We start from the raw sequence: 25,127 nt of genomic DNA, 5'->3' as shown, positions 1-25,127 counted from the left end.
TCATACACTCAGAAGAAAAAAAGCTATGACATGAAAGTAGGCACAGTTCACTGGGTTTTTTTAAGGAACAATTGTTAAATCCAAAAATCTTGTTGGCCTTTTGAAGGGCAAAAGGCTAAAAAATATTCAAATTTGTGTTGACAAATGTAACTATGTAATCTTCTTAACTGCATTTTCTATAAATGAAAAAAGTTTACAATATCTAGTCAAATAGAAGCACACAGCTAGTATCATACAACAATACATTATATATCATCTTTGAGGAATCTTTACAGTTGCAATGCAATGGAAGGCAACTGGTGAATTTTAAAGTGTAAAGAGATTTCTAATTTCTTTGGAATGGAGTGCTTATGATTATCATCATAATTATTCCACATCTGTAACATGCAAGATTACTGACTAGAGTACAGGTAACATGTGACACTGGTATACTATGCTGATAGCAAATTCCCTCAAGTATTATGCAATTAGACCTCCTAAAGAGCCTTGGTCAATTGTTTGGCTAATCTTTAAAACTGAAGTTCCTCTTACGGGTCATTTGACTTGGATTCAGGTTAAAGGACTGTCTTAATTAAATCTTTAAAAGAAATAGTCTTTAAAGCTCATTGACAGAAGCTTATTCCATGTTTTAAACTTAAAAAAAGACACAAAAATAGTAAGGAAAAATTCTCTTTTGTCTTTGCTTCTGAATTGAAGAATATGGTCTTGATATGCTATAATTGCTGTCAAGTACTTGTTCCAGCTCTTTTGCCACAGTTTTGTTAGGATTCATTTCCCTCTTCTTCTTTGAATTGGAATTTTCATAGCAAAAAGAAGCAACACTTCAAAACTGGCATACAAAAGAAAACAATGTTTCTTTGTGCCAGTGAGTCAAGCACTAATTGCTCTAACTTGGTCATTTTTACACCTATCGCAACAGACAACTGACTCAACCTAAATGGTCTATAATGCTGTCCTCCTCCTTCCACACGGATAGATCTAGTCGGAAAGTCTCTCAGCAATTCATTCATTTCAAACTCCCTGCAAATGAGCCACATGTTTCAGAAGACTACCCGGATAGAATAATTTTTAGAGAATCACTAAATCTCTCTCTTTCTGATGACCTTTTTTGCTGATACTGAAATTATAATTTTCTTTCTTACTGTCATGGTAAAACTCAACATACCAGTGCCCAGTACAGAAGGATACACTGAAGATCACTTTCAGTGCTCTAATTAATGAGTCAAAGGGGTGTATTACAAATTCTGTTCCCCCTTCCTTGGCCTATCAGGTAGTCCTTAAAAATTAGCTTACCAATTACATTTAGGTGGTATCACTGATAAGTTTTCAAAGGTAGGGGCAGGGAAGAACAGGGAAAGAATTTAGCTAACTTCAACCACAAGGGACTCAAATCTTTGCTGTGAGTACTGACACCACAGAGTCATTTGTGCATTAAAAAGAAAGCTTGACTGTGACTTACAGCCACACAAACTCCTTTTTACAGGGAGATTTAAGTGGCAAGAATTAGTTCTAGCATGTGAACAGTTTTCTGACAGAGACAAATGCTATTACAGCCACAGCCTTACACTTCCTGCCTTCTTCTGAGCAGTGTAAATTTGGTTGGAAGTTGTGACTGAGTGGGGGTGTGTACTAACCCAAAACTACCACTTCAGTAATTCTGTAAAATGCCATTCCACAATCTGACATTTGTAGTCGTCCAGGGGAAAACTTAAGCACTTGTGAAAAAACCAACAAACCAACCTGTATTTTCTAGATATCAGGCTTTAAACTTCTGGAGAAGGCATCATTGAAAAATCTCTTTACCAATCAATATTTGAGAGTATAATACGTTTATTTGTATTTGGCACCTGGCACCAAACTGCTCTCACTGTTTTCAAAATGACATTCAGACCATTAAGCTTGAGTAAGAGTGGTAGAATTAGACCATAGTCTACAGCACTTTATATTTACAGGGCAATGGTGTTTTAATATGTTAAACACTTTATGTAACTGCAGTAGACTGTAACTATCTTTCATATTATATATCCTTTGCATGCCATCTCCTTGACAAGCAATGATTAACATTACATTTTTGAATCTTTTTAGTCATGTCAGATTTGCATTAACTGATGAACATTTTCTCCTTTTACAAAACAATACATTGTAAACTCCATTAAGCATATTCATGATTAATGCTATGAACAACTAAGTTATGATTGTTTACTGAGACCTTGGCTACCACTACAGTTCCAATTATATTGCAAGTTCTTAAATTCTTTCTACAGGAGTTGCAAGTTCAGAGGCTTAAATTAAAGTTATCAAATTTGTTTAATATATGATGATGACAGAATTCCCAGTATATATAATCCCATCTGACATATGGGATAAGTAAATCAATATTTTAATATGCGCTTCTTTCCCTGCACAACTTTTATTACATTTAGCTGTATCACAGAGCTAATTTTTGTGTAACTAATAGAGAAATAAATTTAATGTTACTATCTGTATGATGCTGCCGCATATCTTCTAGAGGCACTTTGAGACTAGGCATTGCTTTGACAAGTTCTTCTGAATTGAAGAGTGGGCACAGTTCAAAATGATAAGGATTAACCACGCCAGTTTGCCAGAATTACTCTACTCCACTTTATTCTCAAAATTTCTTGAACAGAAGGGATGGGTTAAAAAAGAAATCATCGTTGCACAATTTCTTTAGGTCACAGAGAAGTCAAATCTCAGGTGGCTCAGGTGGTCCCTACTTTTTATTGCTGTACAAGAGCACTCTTGATTCTTTTTCCTACTTTTAACATTCCACCCCAAGACAGAGTTACATTCTATTTCCATTTTCATCACACACATATAATTTCTTTTTCAGTGTCTGTTTAGTTTGTTTATAGAACTAATCTGTATGAATGTTTGTTTGTAGAACTATAGAACATACTGTCTGTTTATAGAACTAAGCTTTATGAAATGCTTGCACTGAGGCATGTAAAGGTCAAGATCTTTAAAATCCCCTTCTCCTTGTCAAGGTAACATTTTGAAGAAGCAGAATGGCAAAGGCTATACTGAATATAGGAAATTCCTTCTGTCCACACAAGGTTTCCCCATGGTACTTAAATATACAAATAGGAGGAACAAAGACTGCTAATGACTCTAAAGCTGCTGGGATAACCATTGGGTGATACAGTGCATTCTAAAAGTTTTTTTCCTCTGGGATCTTATTAGCATATAGGAGAAAAATGGCTCAATAGTCAAACAAAAGTATTAATAGCCACATCTTGGAAGTCACTTTATCAGTTCCCCAACCAATTTATTTTGAAGACAGAAGTTTTTATAAACTTATATTTAGTGCTATAAACACAAGTCCTTACCTGTTCTCTCAGAAACTTGCTTTCAATTACACTGCACTTTCAATATCCCTCATGGAACGTAATCATTTTGGCATACATATGCAAGATGCAAAAAATACCTCCAAAAAGTATTTAAAGAATGGAAATTGAAAACAAACAAAGAAACAAAAAAACACTACAGAACTTGCAGTAGGCAATTTTTCTACATCAGTTTATAGGCTATTAATTTCATTAATAGAATTGATAAAACATTTTTCAGAAATTAAACCTTACTTTTTGTTTTCAGTCATGTCTGCTCAGCTGGAAAGTTTTCATTTTTCTATTCCTCTTGTTCCCCCGTTGCAATATTTTACAATGAGAATGCTATACTTGTAGTTAGAAATAGCTTTTTGTGATCAGAAATAGCACCATATTTAAATATAAACATTCAATCTGTACTTCTTAAAAGCCCAAGAATTATACATTTGAATCCTTCCTCTTATCTGAGAAGGGCTGCAATTCATCATTACTGCTATTACTTGTAATTGATGAGCACATACATCTGAGAATTTCTTGAGGAAAATACATACAATAACTTTCAGAAATGGAGTAACAATGACATTGACTGATTCTCTAGGACTTTTAGTCTTACCACCCAGGACATAAAGATAGAGGTGAAATCTACAGAATTTCTTCTCATGGGTACTTCTGAATTACTACCTTAGGCTTTCATGGCTCTCTCCTGTGAACCGCATCCCTCAAAGGAGCATTCAGGGATCTCAAACTCCTAGTTCTGAACAGAAAGCCTGGAAAATCAGCGGCCACAGGTGCCACAGCAGTTTCCAATGCTCCTGAAATGAGCATCTTGATAGACATGTCCTCAGAGTCCTCACCAGCCAACAAAGGGAAGCAGGGAAACCTCTGATGCAACCTCTGAAGAAATTGCCAAGTCAGTAGCTGATAAACAGCAGTATCAGGAGCTTCAGCGTCCAGGTTCGCTATCAAAAAATACAGGCAGATTTACACTGCCCTGATACAGCACTGCTGTAGCTGGACAAATAAGCATACCAGTAGCGACCTGAGTTATTACTACACAATCTGCATTTACATTTTACTACAAAATCTTGCACTCACAACTATGAACTGAAATGCAAGAATGCTCTTCTGATACAGATATGACATTGTTTACTACTTACACAAACAAAAATTGGCAGATTTAAGATTTGCATTTTGTTTGTATTCTCATATTTTTTAATGCAAATTAAGCATATTCTTCATCAGAGAATGTCATCAGTTGAATTCCCAGAGGAAAATAAATTAATAGAAACAGCTCTTATTTTAAATGCTGATTTCTTGTCAGAAGATGGCATGACATATCAGCTCCAATAAAGTCATTTTCTCTGATTAGCTTATTCTGTTCCCTCCCGCTCCATTGTAATATCTGCTCAACTTTAGGGCTTAATTCAGAAAATTTAAACAATTAAACCTCTTTTTTTATTTTTTTCTCTCCTGAAGTATCTATCCCAACTGTTTAGTTGGGAATCACAGGTTTTTTTAAGGTCAACTTTTGCATTCCTTTTCCTGCATTTGGCTTTGAGGTTATGACAGAATAATACTCAGAGAAAAATGTAAGCAATTGGGTTAGCTGAATTAAATAATTTTCATTCATGTCTATTCTGTACTGATGAGCAGTATATTTAATACAAATCATTAAGGTCTCCTTTCTGCCTTTGAGGAAATCAGGGCTTGGGTAACTGGCAACAAATTGGCTATCTTCCCTATTCTACCATCAGTATATCTATTAGTACTTTTGCAACCCAACAGCACATTCCCTTTATGGGCTTCTTGCATTCTTGTATCAAAATTAACCAAATAAAATTCTTAGAGCTGTTTTGAAAATCTTATTTTCATTCCTTGGGATTGAAAATATTGAAATTGCATTCAAGTCGTGGCGAAAAAGAAATAAGCTGCAAGTAAAATAGCAAATTAATTTGTATTAGAGAATTAGTTCTGGTACTTTTCCTAACTCAAAAAAGCAACAGTAAACATGATAGTATACAAAAATATACAATTAACCTGTATCTGCAGATCTATCAGTGGGGAATTTTTAACCCACCTCTGTGTCCACTAAATTTCAGAAAATGCAAGTTGTTGAATGTAGAGTTGGGTTGTTTGGGTTTTGTTTGTTTTTCTAAATCAAAATGACACATGGTTTGAAGTCAGAGAAGAAAATCCAAGCAGTCTGGATGATAACTTCCTTTCAGCAGTGGCTATAAAGTAGGTATTCTGTTACACAAGATACAGATGGGCATAGGTGTAGGAGACAATTGCTGTCTTGTGCATCTGTGAAACAGCATCAGTAAGATCATGGCAGTATCTCAGAAAAACCTGCGTGTAGCCCACTGGGCCACGCTGTGATAAGCGAAACTAACAGCAGTGCAGTCCCACATCACATGCTAATTTACAGATTTTTACTAGGGTACAGAAAAAATATGCTGTTGGACAAATTAGCTAGGAGTTATGACTCCAAAGACTGCTTTGCATTTTCTCCACCAGCATGAAACAATATCCTACAACATTCTTAACAGAGCCTGAAAGTGTTCTCTTTCAAAAAAATTGAGTCACAGAGAAAATTAAATACCTGTGAGTAAAGTGGAAACTATACTTAAATTTACAGACTTCCAGGCTGCTGCCTTAATTACAGGCCATACCACCTGTGATATATCACACTGGTGTACCTACCTCATTGACGAGTTTATTTCTTTCTCCAATGTCATTAGCATTCGAATATATAAATATATATATACACACAAATACATACATATATAAATATATCTCACCTAAGAGTACATTGTTTCTGTGTTGAGAACAGAGTAACAATCCACAAGGCCACTAAAAAAAGATGATCTGATGTCCACGTCTAGACGTAATTTTATGCACACTTGAAGAGTCTTGCCTGGACTTTGCTATGTGAAACAGCTTCAGATTCGCTTCTTCTATTCTTAAAAAACAAAATATGTATTTTCCAAAAGTAAGCACCTCATCCTAAGAAATACCCACCATGAATATGTATCACAAGTCTTCAGATTGCATGTGTAGCAACTAGTTAATGTGTCTTCTGCTGTAAAACTGACATCCTAGAGAGTGGGACTCTAAGCTATAAAGGAATGTTAAACAAAACTGTGTGCAGCAATAGTGGACACACTGGGCAGATTTAGACCATCACTGACAGGAGAGTGACAACAAGCAATAGCTACAGTGTGATTGCACCATCCCTTGTCTTCTCAGGTGGGAAGACCACAGAGGTGTCCTCCACTCAAAAGGACTTCAGCAAATCCAGCTGAAGGAAACCAGCCTTAGAACGATCTACACCATGAGCAAATTCCATCTAAGTTAGAAGCTGAAAAAGTAGCACCAGTTAATGAAGCCTCTGTCTCTGCAAGAGTCTTTGAATATCAATTATGTTTTGGCTAAATGCAAAGCTTTGCCACTCTGTTATTTACTTAATTCCTTCTCAAGTACCATTATCATGCTTACAGAATGTGAACTAATGGTAGAAACACTGTGAGCATACACTTGAACCTCAGATGCTCCAACAAATGGCTTTTCTCTTTAGCTTTAAACCAATCAATGATTTCCATTGAGGAGAGACCACAAATTCAGGAATATTGGGTTTAATTTGGTGGAATAAAAGGGGGTCAAAATATTTGGCCTTGAAACAGAAGAAATAGCCATGAAGCTAGCACCTCTCCATAATTAGATTTATGAAATTCTTATGCCCAGTTCTTAAATACTGTAAGCTTTACAGTTAAACATATACTGAATTTGAGAAAGTCTCCACTCCTTTTCTGTGTAATAAGCATTGACTGCCTTTCCTGAAATGCCCTGAAAAGCCCTTTCACTGGTGTTATTTCATGTCTTCAGATTGATTTTTAACTAAAAGTTGTTTTCAGCTATATTTTGCTTTGTTATTCGGGACAGAAATTATATAGTATGTTCCAAAAGTGTGCACTGAGATACTTCAGCTTTGCATTTGCATTACTGCGGTGTGATCTTCAAAGAAAAAAAGGAAATCTAATTAATAATAATGACATGGAAATCATTAAAGATTTCTTAAATGCTAAACCTCAGCAAACACTATCACCAGGAAGCCAAAGAAAATATAAACAAGTCAGAATATTTTAAGTATTATTGTTATTACCAAAACCAGAAGTTTACTGGAAGAAAAAAAGAAAAATCACTAGGGCATTCTTCTACAGTTATAATGTAAAGAGTAGGACTGGGAATTATAAAGCTACATAACATTTTTTACTAATTTTTTAGTCCACTCCATGCAGTGGCTTGCATTACATTGCCAGTGCTACAGCTATCCATTAGATAATCATAAGTATTACTGTTTATTTTCCAAAATATATGGGATCGACATGACAGGAATCAAAAGTACATTGCCAAAGCATCAGTGCACATCCCTCAAAAATCTGCATTCTGATATTCACTACATATATGCATGCTTATACAGACATGCTGCTTCTATTTTGTATATTCTGTCTAGATATTCGTCATTTTAGACTTAGCAATTTGGAACACAATTAACATTGATCTGACAACTCCTAAAACATCTACAATAACTTAATCCCCCTTCCGACCTTTTTTCCTCCTAAGATCATGTAGGAAGGAAGGATAATTTTTTAGTTAGTGATGTCCTGGGTTCAGCTGTAGCAGTCATTTTTCCTCCTTAGTAGCTGGTACAGTGCTTTGTTTTTTACTTTAGCCTGAAAACAACACTGATAACACACCGATGTTCTGAGTTTTTGGCTGCGCTTAAACCACGACAGTGATCAAAGAGATTTAAGAGAAAGAGAAAAATGGTTTACAAAATTAACCTATACTTGCAATATTTTACTGGTTCAGGCTACTGCAAAATCAAGTACTTACTAAGTCTTATGAATCTGTCAACTGGATTCAGTTATAGAGGCATTTTGGGGGCGGTGTTGGCTGTCTTCTGACAGTGGGATCAAGACAGCATAATTTATTTTAGAATAGCAGATTGGCCTTTGTAAAATAATGACTTTCAGGCACTGATTAAGGTGCAATTCAGCTGCTGTTTCCTTTCTTTCCTTTTAATTTAATTCATCTCATGTTGAATAACTGTAAATTATATTATAAAAGAAAAATTCAAATCTGAACATGTTCTGATGACAGAAAGAACATAAACCTTTCTTTGCACATATGGCATACAGCACATGAAGGTACATTAAAATTACATTACTCGCTGTAACAAAGTGCCCTTCAGTGTATCTACAAATAGAATTTCCTCTCATTTTCAAATAATTTTAGACTGTCAGAATGAAGCGAAGTAGCTTTAGCAAAACTAAAGGATTTGGGCTCGATAATGGTGAAAAGGGTCAAAATTTGTTTGTAACATAACCTTGGATGTTCTTGGCAGTTATAGGGACTGGATTCAGGTTTTATCCAGTGATTTAAGGACAACTTAGCTTCAGCTGTGATATACACCCCTTTGGAAACTGACACTTTTGCTTCTATTTGGTCACAGTATAACAACTGATTTCAACACAAAAAATACTGTTATAATAATATTTTTGCTGATTTCCCTGTAAAATCATGACATAGCTATTAGCATGAAACACATTCTTTTTATTTGCACTTGCCTATTTTCAGAGATAAACTATTTGTGGTTGGTCTGACCCCTCAGTTCAGGACATTATGTCCTTGTGTCATGCTGCAATCGAAGAAAGGCTGTTAGGAATGCTTTTTTAGCTGACTTAAAACAATAAAGAACCATATGGAGAAAGAATGAATAAACCACTTAAATTTGCTCTGAATTTAGGTATACCTGAACGCATAGCATCTTTTTGAATGCTTTCATAATCATGCCAGTCCTTCCTTTTTAAGCCATCAGTCCAGATAAAGAGCTGTCCATCTCCGAGCCCCAATGGAATTGTCTATAAAAACAGAAAACAAACAAATAAATGTATACATGCTTATATGTTTGCATTATTACAGAAAAACACTTACAATATGACACAAGTAAATAAAACGTTCAGTTTATCCAATGCAAATATTGAAACTGTACTGTGATAAATGAAGCTATTTTCCTAAACAGTGTGAGAAAACCACAAATTTAGTTCTTGACAAACATTAATCAAAATATGTCAAACAATTCATGCTTAACACTTCTCTTTCCAGCAGTGTCCTGCTATGATGGTTTGGCAAGAAGCTCACAGATGTTAAATGGACCACTAAATAAGTTTTGTTTGTTTTTGTTTTTATAGCTAAAGATGAGTTATTGTTATTCATATAAGGGCAAGCTCACCGCATCAGAGACAAAACAGTAGACACCCTCAAAGCACTCTTATATCCTGTAAATCTTTCTTCATCATAAGAGAAAAAAGCAAACAAACCCACCCCCCCTAAAAAATACCCAGCAAACGAACCCCGTGCAACATGCAGTTGGTACATTGACTTCCCCTTTCCAGACCCCAGCTTCTTGTGTAAACCTAAGAACTGCTTTTCACTTCTAATCAAATTTATCTTTCTAGAGCTTTCCTTTCTTCTTTCTGCAAAATGCTGGGATTTTAGAAAAATAAATTAGAAAATTACCATCAGAAGTACATTTGAAGTACAAAATTTAGATCCATAGGAAGTAGTACGAAGCTGCAGAAGTTAGCCATTTTCTAAATGCTTAATCTATAAAAGATGCATGAAGAACTTGAGAAAATTTTATCAAGCAAAGATGATGTACCATATATGTGCTGAAGAAAGTAAAGAAGCAATTCATTGCTGCCTAGGAGTAACATGAAGACTCTAGTTCTGTTAATTCTAGGTTTGAACTAGTAAGTTGTTCAGAACAAAAAGCATATGTACAATGCATGTTATAATACTGTTGTCAAAGGGTATATGACAACACACTTGAAAAGCAGTTCCAGGGAAGCAACATTTGATCAGCCTTCTACTAGGAAATACTGAAAGTTCCATAATAACCTTACGCATATGTAAGAGTGATGCTCTGAACTTTATGTATGAAGTGTGTAAGCCTAACAAATATTGGACTCACCCATCTTCTTTCATTGACGTTGCACAAAACAGGATGATACTTGACAGCTTCAAGTGAAGTTGTCCAATTATTTTCAGTTAGGGTTTATCTTTTTAAGACAGATAAATGTTTGCCAAAGTACATGATATGGGTCTGGAAGGCAAGCCATCCTTAACACTGGGGTTTGAAGGCTTTCAGAGTTGTAAGCAGGAAGTGAGGAATGCCAGGCGTGGCTGGTTACCTCCAAGCAAAGGGTACGAGTAATCCTTTGGATCAGTTGATATTTCTGAGAATGTTGGATTTTCAGAGCAAAGTGCTGTGAGCTCGGTGCTGTCCAATAAATCCCTGAGTTACTGAGAAAAAATCACCACATTCGGCTAGCATGACCCACTTTCTTTAGTTTAATGTTAAAGGTACTAATGTTGCACATCACCAAAATGCGATCCAGCCTGTCCTTATTCCTCTATTACAAATTCTGCAGACATACTCCAAGACAACACTGCTGTCTTGTTTTAATATAATACAGTTCAGAGGTTCACACATGGAAGAACTGAAGAAGAGCTAAAGATATCCTGATACAACTATACTATGTTATCAAAATATCTAACCTTCCACATCCTTGAAATGAACTCATTAATGTCAATAATTCTTGAGTTCAAATAATGCTAATATTCTAATAGTAATATGAAATTGTTTTTTTCTTAAAGTCAGAAGTATAAGGTACAACATAGAATGCCAGTGGTAACCATGATTTTTGAACCCAAATTTCTAAAATCATCCACTCTGAAGCTCTAACTGGTTCTCTAAAAGTCAGCCCCAGACAGATAGGCTTCAATTAAACTTCTATAACTTGTCAATATTGGTACAGCTGGCATGAATCAGTAGGTCTCAAAAATTCAAGACTGCCAAAACTATCCTATCAAGAGCAGGATAAACTTTACTTTTGTGACCCTTTGTTCCTGTGCTGGCTTCTTTCCCTAAAAATAGTGATGCAAATGCCAAGTTTGCAGCACGCTGAAAGAAAGCCGAGTAGTGGAGTTTACAGCTGGTTTTCTGTTGCCTATTTGCATTTTGATGCCATTAGTCTTAAAAAATATTAATTACTTGTAGTTACTTTACCTGATAACATTTACAAGTCTAATGTACCAGGGGGCCCTCATGCAAGCATAATATAGTTAAATAAATACATCCACCAAAATTAATCTAACAAAATGATAAATATAAATCCAAATATCATGTAATATACAAAAAGCTAACTGAAGCCTTGCTGTGGATGATATGTTGGATAGGTTACATTGCCCTAAGAGGAAATCCAAAACTAACAAATCCAGAAAACATAGCTTCAGAGCCCTCATAAGTCCCTGCTTAGTGACTAAAAGAGTTTTGTTTAGATTGTTTTGGGTTTGTTTATTCTTTTAAATACATTCCTTACCTCTCTCCCATCAAAATATATACTGTTAAGAGCAATCAATACCATGGTGATCCTTCAGATCTAACGTCCTTTCAGTGTAGGGGGGAATGAAATACAATGCCCTCACAAAGTGGTTTCCTAAGTGTTGTATGGGGAGTGCATATTGTGGCTTTTAGAAGGACTGAACATGAAATTCACCCTGTGTATACACTAGTTCTAGTTCTGCAGTGAGCATGAAACAGGGCTTATGAAGGGATTCAGAGTTCCAAAGCTATACTCTCTGGAAAGAGCAAGAGGTTTTACAGTGAAACTTCTAAAGCTCTGAAGAAACCAGAAGTGCCTTCAGTCCCTCAACTAAGTATCTCCCTTGTCAGCAACTGAAGGACTTTTTTTTTTAAATTTTTTATTTTTTTAATTTTAGTTTTTTAATGTTACTCTATTGCTTAACAAGATACAAAAGCACCTGAGAAAACTGGTCCCTCCAGTTCACTTTTGCCTAAGGGTAAACAAATTGCATTTCGAAACACAATTTCTGGAATGTTTTTAAAACTGCTAAAAGGCTACATGGTAAAACTCTATGCTCACATACCTCCTCCTTCCAGATGACAATGACTGGAAAGGCCCCCATTTCTAGAACATTTCTAGCTGGCAAGTAAGCAAAGCAGCTTAAATAAACAAATAAATATATAAATGTACATCTTATTCTAGCCTTGTCTTCTCCCTACATACTCTCTACTTTTCTTTATCTGCTCTGTTTTGGATATATTGATAAATTACGCCATTTTATGTCAAACTAGAACAAACTCTGATTTTGTTATATACAGGCTAGGATTACCTGCAATGGCTAGATAATAACCAATATAGTGTTGCTAGTTGTAAGTACACACAAGAAAGCCCAGAAACCACATCCCAACCTCTACGGTCAATCTCAGAAATTCTGAGTAGGTGAATAGGAAGTCACTTCACAAGATCAAATGTGCTAACAGATTCTGATTCTGAATTCTTGCTGATCACACACTTAACCATAAGCTGATGAGCTAAGCTGAAATAAAATTAATCACACTGCATTAGTAGAAATGCAAAGAAAGCAACAAGAGGAATTATTCATTTTAAAGGTAATGTATAAACAGCCAGACCAAAAATGATTAATTTTATGCTACCTTATGACTTCAGAACAACATTTGGTTTAGACATTTAAACAAATAATCAAATAAGCTTGGTTCCAGACCATAAAAGAAAAATTTATCATGGATTATCAATTTGTGTCTAAGTAAATTACTGAGGCATAGGACATGGGAGACAAAGTATTATGGAGACTACGTTTGCTATTTGCACATTCTGGGTTCCCTTATATTTAAACAGCAGCAACACTGGTGTAAAGTGTTGGTTCTGCATGTGCCTGGAATTGCAAGAGGTACTCTTTTTGGTATATGTGAAGGCCTAAGAAATGAGAAGTATGATTGGAGAACATTATGGTTCCTCTTAACAAATGTAGTAGAGCTTCTTTCCAGTGGAAACCAAAGTATGAGAAAGGAGAAGGCACAGGCACACCTAACTCCCCCAGGCACCTCACCCTAACATGTAATAATGTTTGTATGTATATTTTAGTGATATAGAAATATGCAGGAAGGAGAAACCAGCACAGCTGATGAGCTGAAACATACTCAGGGTTTTCCCCTCCAAAACATATCTGTAAGTCACCCACAAAATCGTGCAGTTTCCTCTACAGCTCACAGCCTCTGGAAGTCAAGAACCACTTTTATCATTGCAACACTATTATAACAGCAAATACCACTCTGCGTACAGACAGCTGGAATTTGACTGGCTGTCAAAAAAATCCTACAACAATTTATCATCCAGTCATTTGTTACATGTAGTATGCAGCTGTGAGTTGAACATTTTTAAGTGTTTCAGTCCAAAAGGGATTAGCCACCTACAGCAACATTACATACAGCATCTGCCTTACTATTTCATTTTCACATTAACCTCAAACCTTTTGGGATGCAAGACTGATACAGCACTACACAGACTGAAGCCCCTTCTCCTCCAAAGAAGACTCAACATATGGTTCAATTACAGAGAATATGATAAGCCTCCAAAATAGTGCAATCATCAAAAACTCACTCACAGACTATTGGATCCCTCAGAAGGAAAAATAACCCACCCTCTTCTCTGCTTTGACATTTGAAAGCTTGAACTCAGAAACAAGTGCCTTCATTGAACAACTCATTTATTTTTAATTTCACTCTGTGGAGGCAGACAATTAGAAGGGACTCAGGCAAAGGAAGATGATATATCAATGGAAATGCACCTTTCTAAAAAGAAGAGATAATTACAGATTCGCTTTTAGCCTGAGGTTACTAAACACCAACATACAATCAAATACTGCATTAACAAAGCATACGCTGATCAGCATAATCACTTCCAATTGTTTAATTTATTTTAGGAAATAATCTTGCCTAGAACATAAGCACTTGATCCTGCTCAGGAAAAGGGGAAGGAAGGTGCTAAAGTACTGACATTAGACACCTTCAGGGATGTTTCAAGAGAAACATGAAAACAGCTGCTGTTTGATTCTCCCCTGTTCTTGAAGTAAAAGATTCTGTATAGTGTTTGTAAACAGTGTCGTGTAAAACAGATAATCCACTATTTTGCTTGCATCCTCCTAAAACAGAGAGGTTTCAGGACTCTAAGCTCTGACCAACTACTCCGGTCCAACAAGACAATAATAATAATAAACAAACCCAGAACCCACTAAGCAATTTAATTCATTCCTTTATCAGATTATATTTGAGGAGCATTTTTCAAAGAGTGGTGCCATCAGATATATCACCATAAGTTTATTATAAATCAGCTGCAAAATCACAATGTGGGCATTTCCCAGATTTCGGTTCTAATATTATCACAAGCATAGGAAGACAGACTTTCTCATAAAGCTTTTCCCCAGGAGTTGGAATGATCATGAAAACTACTCATTTTGAAAGATTCCCCCTCTTTCTGTTTAGGCTGAATTTTAGCATGAAACCATCAAAGTGAGATACTAGCACTACAGTATCCAAATCTAAACTTGAAGTGCTCTCCCACTTACACAAACACAAGAAAAATCCATTCTGGTGCAGTGACTGACTGAGGATACTAGAGATGAAAATCAAAATATTATTTCCGCTAAAGATGTGCTTGATATAAGGCAGCCCGATCTATAGAAAATGGCTAAAATCCAAACATCACACTATCAAATCTTTATGTCTTTATGCTTAAGCTTTGGATGTCGCTTGGGTAGCTTTTCTTTCTTGTATCTCTTTAGTGTTAGACTAAAAACCAGAAAAGGTCTTTTGTCTGAACTGCCAATGCAACTGAGATCTCCGTATAAGTATTATGCAGAGCAAATAGGTACAATACAGTCCTTAGGGACCTGTGAAGTTTCCATCACCATAAAATCACACATAGTAATTTGGATCCACCATGATCTTTCCCAAAAATACCAGGAGCATGTAAAGACTGAAAATACCAGCTGATAGTTTTGAACCCTCATGCTACTTGTTTCTCAGGATCCTTCTCTGGGATGCTGTCCCACTAGGAGAGGAGCAGTGGCTGCAGTGAGTGCAGGGGCACGCTGGGGTGGATGGACAGTGGAGCCCTGACCACCAGCACACCTGCCTCTCGATATTCAGTCTGTCCTGCACCGCTGCTTGCTAGTCACTGTCTGTCAAAACTGCTGGCCATCAGAGCGGCACTTGAGGGACATACAGGAGACAATCAGGAAGAACTGGAGAGACAAGAGTACCAAAGCAATGCCTGGGGGACCTCATGCCACAGTGCCACCCTCCCATGTAGTTTAAAGAAATAACTGCTGTAAATCTGGATATCCTCATTAGGTTGGAAGGCATGGAAGATGAAGCAAAGGTTGTTTGGTAAAATAAAGAGAACTACTATCTGCTATCAAGAGAAGGTGGCAAAGGCTCTAATGCTCAGAATCTTTCTAAAAGAATAAAAAAAAAAAAGAATTTAATTATATTTTTAAGCAACTTTAGAACATTTTTTAAAACACAAACCTGAATTGTTATCTAAAACCTTGGCTTGAAGCAATATAATAGAGAGTTGGGGACATGATGAATTTCTGCATATGCTCAGATTTCTTGTGCCATTTATTTGTTATGCCAGAGCAAATAAGTGTTCATTGCTCTGACATTTACATTAGTAGAAATAATTAGCCCAGCACATCAAAAAAAGGGCAGCACTTGATTTAGTCTGCGACATTTGAATGACTCAAGGTTATTTCATATTTGAAACACATCAGACTTTCTGTGCTTTTAGTTTCTAGAATATCATGGACAATCCAGTAGCATTGTGTCATCAATTCCAAATTAAAGCTTTTAATAATGTTATTTAGAAAATGCCAAGCTCCCAAGGCATTTAATTACTAAGATTTTAATAAACAGGTATAAAAGCTGTTATTGCTGCACTACAATTATATTGCTAAAGTCACAAATCTGCAGAAAAAAAAAAAACCTAAGTTAAAATAAGAGTTTTAAAAACATTGCAATTTCCTATTGACCCAGCGTATGAGTGCTGGAGCACTGGGTGAATACAAACCCTCTAAGGATGCATTTGCATGCTGAGAAGTTGTGATTTATCATGGCAAATTATGGAAGATTACAGCTGTGTAATAATATATATTGGTACAAGAAGACGAACAGCTTCTTTAACTCAGATACTGTCTTGCATCCATCATTCACAGATTAAGAGCTTGCAGTATGCACTGCCATTCAGGATGTAGAATTTTAAACACACGTACTTTACAAGTTATGAGGAAAAGGATTCACAGACTCCTACTATGTTTACTATATCAGGTGATAGATACCCCAAGGGAAGTTCTGTGCTTTGCAACTCTGATGTATTTTGAAACTATCCTCAAAAAATTACTTGTTTCTTTTAACATCACACATTTCCAGAATGTCCATTATCACCACAGTGAAAGAACCAGGGTAATTTCAGTTAGTTTGTCATATGAACTATGAGTTACATGCTGGCATCTCTAATCACTATAAAAGAGAAGTAACCAGAAAGTTGACATTTGTATTTCCTGACTTTTAAGAATGACTCAGGTAATACAGGCAATCCCCAAAAGAATACAGCGGAGTGGGACAGAATAGCACCAAGTTTCTATCCTGGGCACATCACAGTACGTCCAAACATATTTTTCTGTATTTCAGTGCCTATTGCCTTTTGTCGTTTCCCTCAGCACTACTAGAAAGGTCTGGCTCTGTCTTCTTTCCTCCCCACAGACAGATATTTATATCCACTGGTATGATGCCTATAAACACCTTGTACTTTTCAGGCTAAACAGGCTCATCTCCCTCAGCTTCTCCCCAGAAGACAGATGCGCCAGTTTCCTTGGAGGAGGAGAAGAGTAGTACTAGTTTCACAGATAGGGGATAAAATTCCAGAGGAATTGGGACCTGTTGACCTGAAACACCATGAATTGCCAAAGGTGACCTATGAAGTCCAGCAGTGAACCTTGGCTTCCTAAATATCACAATTTCAACTGACTGTAGGACAGGAGGTAGGGTCTAGTCTAAAGGGGTAACAAGAAGATTCCTCCGAGTGAGCAACTCCCATGTCTTTCTACCTGCTTGTGTAAACTGATGGCATTTGTTCAATAACTAAAACACCTAAACCAGTCTTTTCTTTATGTTCCATTTTCATTTGTCTTACTTCCAACTTGGTGAACAGAAACTCAAGAAACATTGCAAGAGGAAGGGCAGACACGGAAACTAACTTTAGCCAAACTTTCTACATATGAAAAATTGCTATGAAAAAATAGTTTCTGTACCAATGAGAGTGTATTCTGTATTTTTTGACTGCAGTATAAGCTAAAACTTCATCTGACCTCTTAGAGTATCTGTAAAAGCTAAGAGCCTTTTATGAATAGATTTTTAATTGATACAGTAGAAAGGTAATAGATTTTTTAAATGATAGTTTTAATGAGCTTTAAATTCTAATCTCTACAGATAAATTACCACACTATGAAACAGCCTCCACATACAGGTTAAATACAGTAACCAAACATTTTTACAAACAGCAGAAGGAAACTACTGATTTGGTTAAACAGTATTTCTCAAGTTGTTTGCTGATCAATGCCACAACAGAATTCATGTTCCAAATGCACTGATTTGCAGAATACTCAAGTTTTTGGCAATGCCAATATGGAGGAGGAAAACATTTTACCATCTTGCTGAGCACCCCATAGTGCAAAAAAAAAAAACCCCAAAAAAACCCCACCACGAATGTAATGCTGTTACTATTAGAAGTCGTCTTTCCTGCAAAAACATCCATCAGTTCAAGAACTGGTATTAAAGCACACCAATTGAATGCATCACTAATACCCAATTTTGGAATTTGCAGGTTAGATTACATTGGATTAAAGAAAACATAATTAACTAAAGTAATAAATCCACACTGCTGAAGAATTATTACCTTACACTTTAAAGAAGACCCTGAACCAAACTAATCTGCCCAAATGCAAGTGCCAGCCCTTATCAGGACGCTTTTGATACTACAATGTATATATCATTACTCAGTCTCTCAAACAATTCTTTCCTTATGTGGGCATTCAATAGTAATTCCTATTCCCTAGGAGATTTTCAAACAAACTCCACAGACTGCTGTAGAAAGAAAGCCAATTAAACGTAACTGACAGGTTTATATTCTTGTCCAGCTTTCTTAAGAAAATATGAAGCTGACAAGAAGGCCTCTTCCAAGGTCCTTGATTTTTTTTGGTCTCATCATGCTTTCTGAATGTTACTTAACACCATGCTTGTTCCCTTCTCAGTCTCATACTCATCCCCACAATAATTTATTTCCTTTCTTCTGAGTGTGGTTAAGTCAAGCTATTTGCACACAAATACCCTTTCATAGGTGAATCTCTAAAAATAAACTGAGGGAGATTTGACAAAATAACATTGTTTAGTATACTCCTTTCATGTAAGAAAGGTTTTCACTCTTGCTTTCTACCAACAGAACAACAACACACAACGAATGCCTTAACATACTAAAATAGAGAAGAATTTGCTCTCCTGAATCCATTTAATTGCAAGAATAGGTTAATTAATACTGAAGGAGGTCTGACTAATCTTAATACTAAGATATTATGGTAGCTCCTGTTGCTGCCCTGTCATGCCCATTTTTGTTGAAACACCAGAAATAAATTCAATACTACAGAAAGTTTTAAGCCATGTTTTATTGTGTGAAATTCAACAATCAGTCTCAGAATCGTAAAAATGTATCTGGAATGTCTTCTGAAACATAATCTTGCCCCAACTCAAGTCAGGAGTGGGTATGCCTAAATTACTTCCCTGAAGTATCTACCTAATCTGCCCTTGAAGACCTCTAATAGCAGAGATTGTACAATCTCTCAAGGCAGTCTACTTCGATACTTCATTATCCTTGCAATTAGAAAACTTCCTCTTTCACCTAACCTGCATTAGTTGCTGTAATTTAAGCCTTTTATTTCTTTGTTCTTTTCACCAGGGAAAGGAATAACATATTTCCTTTCCAGCAGCTACATTTCATGGACATGAAAATTATCCTCCTCTAGACTAAATGCTCTTAGTTTTTCAAGTTTCTTCTCAGCTCTTGTTGCTGACCCTGAGAGTATATGAAACTTTGAAGAGAACAGTATTGCTTTGTCAGTAATTGGATAAGACTAAGAATAGCAAGTACAAATTGCTTATTAAAAAACCCCAAACAAACCAACAAGAAACATTAATACTAACTGGACAAAGAACTAAGTACCTCAAGGTGACCATTTCCTGAAAATAAGAAAAATTATTTATTACAATATGTTTTTCCCTCACTGACAATGTAATAACATACCCATGTTGTGCATTCATATACTTCATACTTTCAAACCAACCTCATCCTAATTTATGAAGCAGCAGTGAATTCTCTTAAAGTGGAGAAGTGACTGAAATGTTTATGCATAATTACGGCAGTGAAGATTAAATTACAACACAAACCTGAAAAGCTACTAATCAATGAGATTCTTACACTTAAAATTACCAAACTACTAGGAATGATGATCTACCAGGTTTTGTACTTCTGCTTGTGGGGGTGAATGAATGCTGATTTTTCCCCGGGCAGTGACAGCATATTTAAAGAATTCAGGTATGCACAGAAACTGTTCCTCAGGTGGGAAAATAGCAAAAGGAGTGGAAGGACAGAAGACTTATGAGGAGTTTTAATGAACTATTTCAAATTCCTACAATGACTTCATTTCTTTCCTCTGAACGAAAAACTTTGAAATTGGACAAACAGGTGATCTTCTCTGCCTAATGCCATTTAAGCTGACCTTTCCATTTTATGCCAATAGTTTTCAATTACAAAACCAATCACACTATATTTCACTAAACAGAGTACTGTGATTAGTTAAATCTATTTTTATCAACAGCCTGAATGTGAATAGCATATTAAAGTAAGGTGAACAGCTTTGATTGATACACAGAGTTTTAATTTCTAATTCCTTGTCTCCCACTCTTTTGGTAGGAATTGAAGGTTACACATCATTGAACAGGGTAAGCTACTGTTAACTCAAATGTAGCTTCAAGGATTTGACCTTCGTTTTTTTCTCAGACTTTTTTCTCCCGTGTCGTATATAGACACCAAATTGATAGGTCTGGAGCTATGTGGAAAGTTATTAAAAATAAAATCCTTATTTAAAATAGAAAAAAACAAAACTCAAGACTGACATTAAAATTAATTACCACAATTCTTTCAGGAGAAGAATCTATATCCACCCACCTTTGCTACATACCTTTTATAGATTTTGTAAAAGTCTTTAAAATGCAAGATAATAATTCTTCTCTAGTGTGTGTTCATTATTTGAGCTAATTAAAGATGCCATTTAGTCTTCTAAGAACTACAACCCATGTCCAGAGCTAGGCATTTAAATTTGTGTTTACTTATATTAATATAAGCAGCCTAATTTTCATAGGCTCCTACTGATATCAGCATTTAAGTCTGAGAATGTTAATGTTACTTACTATATCTGAGCATCTTGTACTTGAGACCCTGCTGTGGCATTGCACTGTAGAATTCACAAAAAGACTGTGCTCAATAGCCAAGTAAGTTCTGCAAAGAAACCATGGCAGGCAGAGAAATGGTAATGCAATTTCCACAGCCTCCCCCCTGGAAAAGGTGCTAGAGCATGGTTTTACAGACCACTTCCGTAACCCCCTCCTCTGAGAGCAGGTTTTCTAGTAAACTCAAGACAACAGCCCGTCCTGCCAGCCTCCTGCTGGGTCACAGCTGCAGTACTGGTTAACCCCAGCCCTTGCAGAGGCTTTCATCGCAGCAGGCTCACATCTTCCTACAGGTTAGCTCTCACCAGGCCTTCTGGCTGAGAACTTAGGAGAGTCTCTGTTCTGCCTTTGCTAAGTCTCTATGCATAAACATAAAACACTCTTATTCCCTCTGTGCTACCTTGGCTGAACTCAGTATCCTTATATTCCCCAGCAGAGCTGATATACAGCTACACTTCAGTGGCTCTAAGGCAAACTCTAGGGCTCCCTTAAAGGCCAATTCTCTCTACAACCAGGACCATTACTATCATGTAGACACAGAGAAAAAATATATTATCTTAGCTAGGACCATGAAGTAGCTGTTCTTTCAAAACTGACTTTTTACTGATGACTGTTACAATTACAGGGATTAATATTATTAGTCCCCTTTTTCTCTTAGCTGGATATTTCCATGCTCAAAAAAACCTGAACTTTAAAATGTCTTGGGTCTGGGGAAGAGCCAAAAAGGAAACACATTAAATTGTCAGTTTAATATATATATTAGATTCCATGGCGACATTAAATTTCCCTTTTTATCCATGAATATTAAACATTAATGAGATCTCAGGTACAAAGACATTAAAGTGAAACATCAGAGAGCTATCACTTAGCTCATATACAGAGAAAGAAAGTTCACAAGGGAAGCTAATAAAGGTCAAACCCACAGAACTACCATAAAACCAGAACATACAACAGAGACTCAAGTAAACCTGCTTTCAAAAGGGCTATTAAGAAATGTATACACATTTCCACAAGCAGAATTTTCATGCAAAACACAAAGAAATGGAAAGTAATTAAATACATGAATCCTATTCATGTATGTATTCCTAAGAAAGTAATGCTCAAACTGAGAGCCTACAGACATCTCTTGAGTGACTTATGAACAACATGTAGAGGAGGCTAACAAGCCTTAAAATGAAGAATTCATACACACAAACAAAATCGCTGTAATAGCTGCATCCTGATGTACCTTGTTTCTCCCATGTCTCCAGTCCTGGAGACTTCCATGCCTACAGGTTTTAACATAATAATTCAAAAACACAAGCACAGTGACTACACATAAAGATAATAAGGTAATACGCACCATTTGCATGCCAGCATACCCAAAATACAAGGAAAGAAATATGTAAGGATGAATAGGAAAGCAAAAGATCATAGGCCAACCAAGTGACAGCTTATTTTCATATATTTGTAATTGACTTTTCTACCTCTACCATTTTATTCATACACACAACACCTCCCTACAGGTATAAAAGCAGATAATCCTTTTCTCCACCCCGATGAGAAAAAATTCTTGTTACATAATAAAAACCTACCTGGGAGACATTCAGTATTTGGAGGCATAGTCTAGCACATCTGACAGAAATATAGTGAGGCAAAATTCTATACCAGATGTTCTACAGGTAAAACCCAAAAATGAAAGTCATAGATCTTTCTAACTTTATATAGAAATTACAATTGTGTACCTTCAGCCAATTGTGTATCCAGGCTGTATTTAAAAATGAATTTCTGTAAAATCAGAGTTATTATGGTGCATATGATGGCTCGCATAGCATATTCTGAATACATAGCATCCATTTAACTGGAATATTTTCACTTCTAAATGACATATTATCACTCTGATATACAATGGTTTTGCACGTATACCATAAATGAAATATTAACAGCTCAATAGTAATTTGTAAATTATCTCTGAACTGTATTTAGATATACTTTAAACTGCTTTTATTATATTACAGCGTCTGTCACCACATTAACAGTAACCAATACATGAGACTTCACAAGAGAGATATCAATATCTGTACCATTAGATCTTGGATAGAGCCATATAAGAATCCTGTCATTCACATAAAGCTGATTGGGTCACCACAAACCCTAAATGAAACAAACCCCTGAGAGTTTTCTACTCCAAGTCATTTTCTAAGCAGCAAAACCTGAGCCCCCAGAAACACCTTTGCATAGTCATGTACATCCCCGAGTTTAAACAAGTGAAGCCCATTAATCCTCTATTTGCAGGGGAATTATCCAATCCAGTGAGGATGAAGGAGCTATGCTCAAAGCTGGGCTCAGTACGAACAATGTTAACAGAAGTAAAACCAAAGGATATGGTTTTGTTACTGAATTGAACACCCATACTGCACTCACGCTAACTGCAAAACTAGTGAATAAAAGAGTTCTTTTTTGTTTTTTAATGGAATTTCAGAGTGCAAGCAAATCTTACTAAGCTTTTCCCATGGACACATTTTCTGCAACAGTATCAAGAACAGTTGTAATTAAAGCTTTACTATAGATCCTTCACTATGACAGTGTCCCACATCCCTAGTGATCACAAGACTACTGTGCTCAGCAGCAAAACCTAGTTTTCAGTTTGTCTTCAAACAAGATATCAGACACTATCCTTAAATCACAAGTAACTCTTTAGCTCCCTGATTTTTCTTGTAATTGGTCTGCAAATTCTTTAAGATACAACTTTTTTCATACATACCCTTGTTCATTAAGCACACTTGTTGGGTTTTATACAACTAGACGCATGCATTTCTGCCCCCCCAGCACCTCTTTATTTCACTCACACAGGCATGGCACTGATAACACAGCTTGTGACACCAAATTAAAATATCACATTGCCTCATGTCCTTCTGCCCTTCCTGGAGAATATGTGCATGATACGGCACATTGTCAGGTCTTTATTTCACTAATTACCTGTATCAAGCCCATATTGTACATACAAATCCTACAGAAAGTATATGTATCTCTCGTGTATTGCAACATCTCTCCCATGATATCTCCTGACTTGGAGAAGTGACTCCATCACACCTTCCTGCATGCAAACACGCACCAGACATGTACCCACTGTTTCATTTTCATCAGCTGCTCTGTATTCACTATCATTCAGTACTGATTCAGTACCAGTGTAAGTCAGTACTTGTCATTCACCTACGTTCAGGTATTCTTCTATGTCAGATTGTTTGTATTTAGGACCATACATAAATCTTTTATGAACAGTTCCTTTCAATGTTTCTGCCACCCAATTTCAGTTCAACATACAGTTCGCACTATGAGTAAGAATAGTTCTTCTTAAGCTGACCTGAATAAGAAATAAGAGTTTCAAAAGAAGTTATAACCTAGTCCTTCGCATACCAGAGATGTGGAAAACCCCTTCAGGTACTGTTAACAGTCTCTTCCAAGATGAAAAATATCACTGTTTAATCTCTAATCAATATCTATTATTGATATCTATTATCAATATCTGTAGCAAGCAAAACTTAAGCAAATCATTCAATAAGCAATTCAATGAAAGCAGTTCATTCAACTCAAGACTCATTCAATTTCTGCATCAACTGGCTGTAACTTCTTTGTCATATGTTAACATTTCTACATCTCTTTAAAGGATGGGATCATCCTTTGAATCAGTGCTTCACTAATCACCAGGTGCCTGTAGCTAATACACATGTGGAAAGGGAAAACCCAGCGCAGAAAAATCTTTAAGAAGACTTTTACTGGAATTTCTTTTTAGATATATACCTTTTTTCTTTCTGACAGTTAATATTATCTGAAAAAAAATGTGATTATCAAACCAGAATTTAGATCATAGAATCCCAGAATGGTTATGACTGGAAAAGTCCTTAAGATCATCTAGTTCCAACCCCCCTGCCATGGGCAGGGACAACTTACGCTAAATCATATCAACCAAGGCCTCGCCCAACCTGGCCTTGAACACTGCCAGGGATGGAGCATTCACAACTTCCTTGGCCAGCCTGCTCCAGTGCCTCACCACCCTAGCAGTAAAGAACTTCTTCCTTATATCCAACCTAAATTGCCCCTGTTTAAGTTTGCACCCATTACACCTTGTCCTGTTGCTACAGTCCCTAATGAAGAGTCCCTCTCTATCATCCTCGTAGGCCCTCTTCAGATACTGGAAGGCTGCTATGAGGTCTCCACGCAGCCTTCTCTTCTCCAGGATGAACAGCCCCAACTTTCTCAGCCTATCTTCATACAGGAGGTGCTCCACCCCTCTTATC

At 36.4% G+C, this 25,127-nt stretch overlaps 1 protein-coding gene across 1 annotated transcript in view; it reads right to left on the bottom strand.

The window, feature by feature from the left end:
- GALNTL6 (polypeptide N-acetylgalactosaminyltransferase like 6) overlaps positions 1–25,127 on the bottom strand; it is a 471,163-nt gene that overhangs the window by 296,470 nt on the left and 149,566 nt on the right. The window contains exon 2 of the mRNA XM_062622433.1: positions 9,160–9,268. Within this exon, the coding sequence (XP_062478417.1) occupies positions 9,160–9,268 (109 nt within the window). The remainder of the gene's footprint in view (positions 1–9,159; positions 9,269–25,127) is intronic.

The sequence above is a fragment of the Pezoporus occidentalis genome, unplaced genomic scaffold (genome assembly GCF_034315485.1).
Source record: "Pezoporus occidentalis ecotype Australia unplaced genomic scaffold, CSIRO_AGI_Poc_V1 ctg1, whole genome shotgun sequence".
Taxonomy (NCBI): Eukaryota; Metazoa; Chordata; class Aves; order Psittaciformes; family Psittacidae; genus Pezoporus; species Pezoporus occidentalis.
Note: the sequence above shows the minus strand (reverse complement) of the source record. Positions and strands in the feature narration are given on the sequence as shown.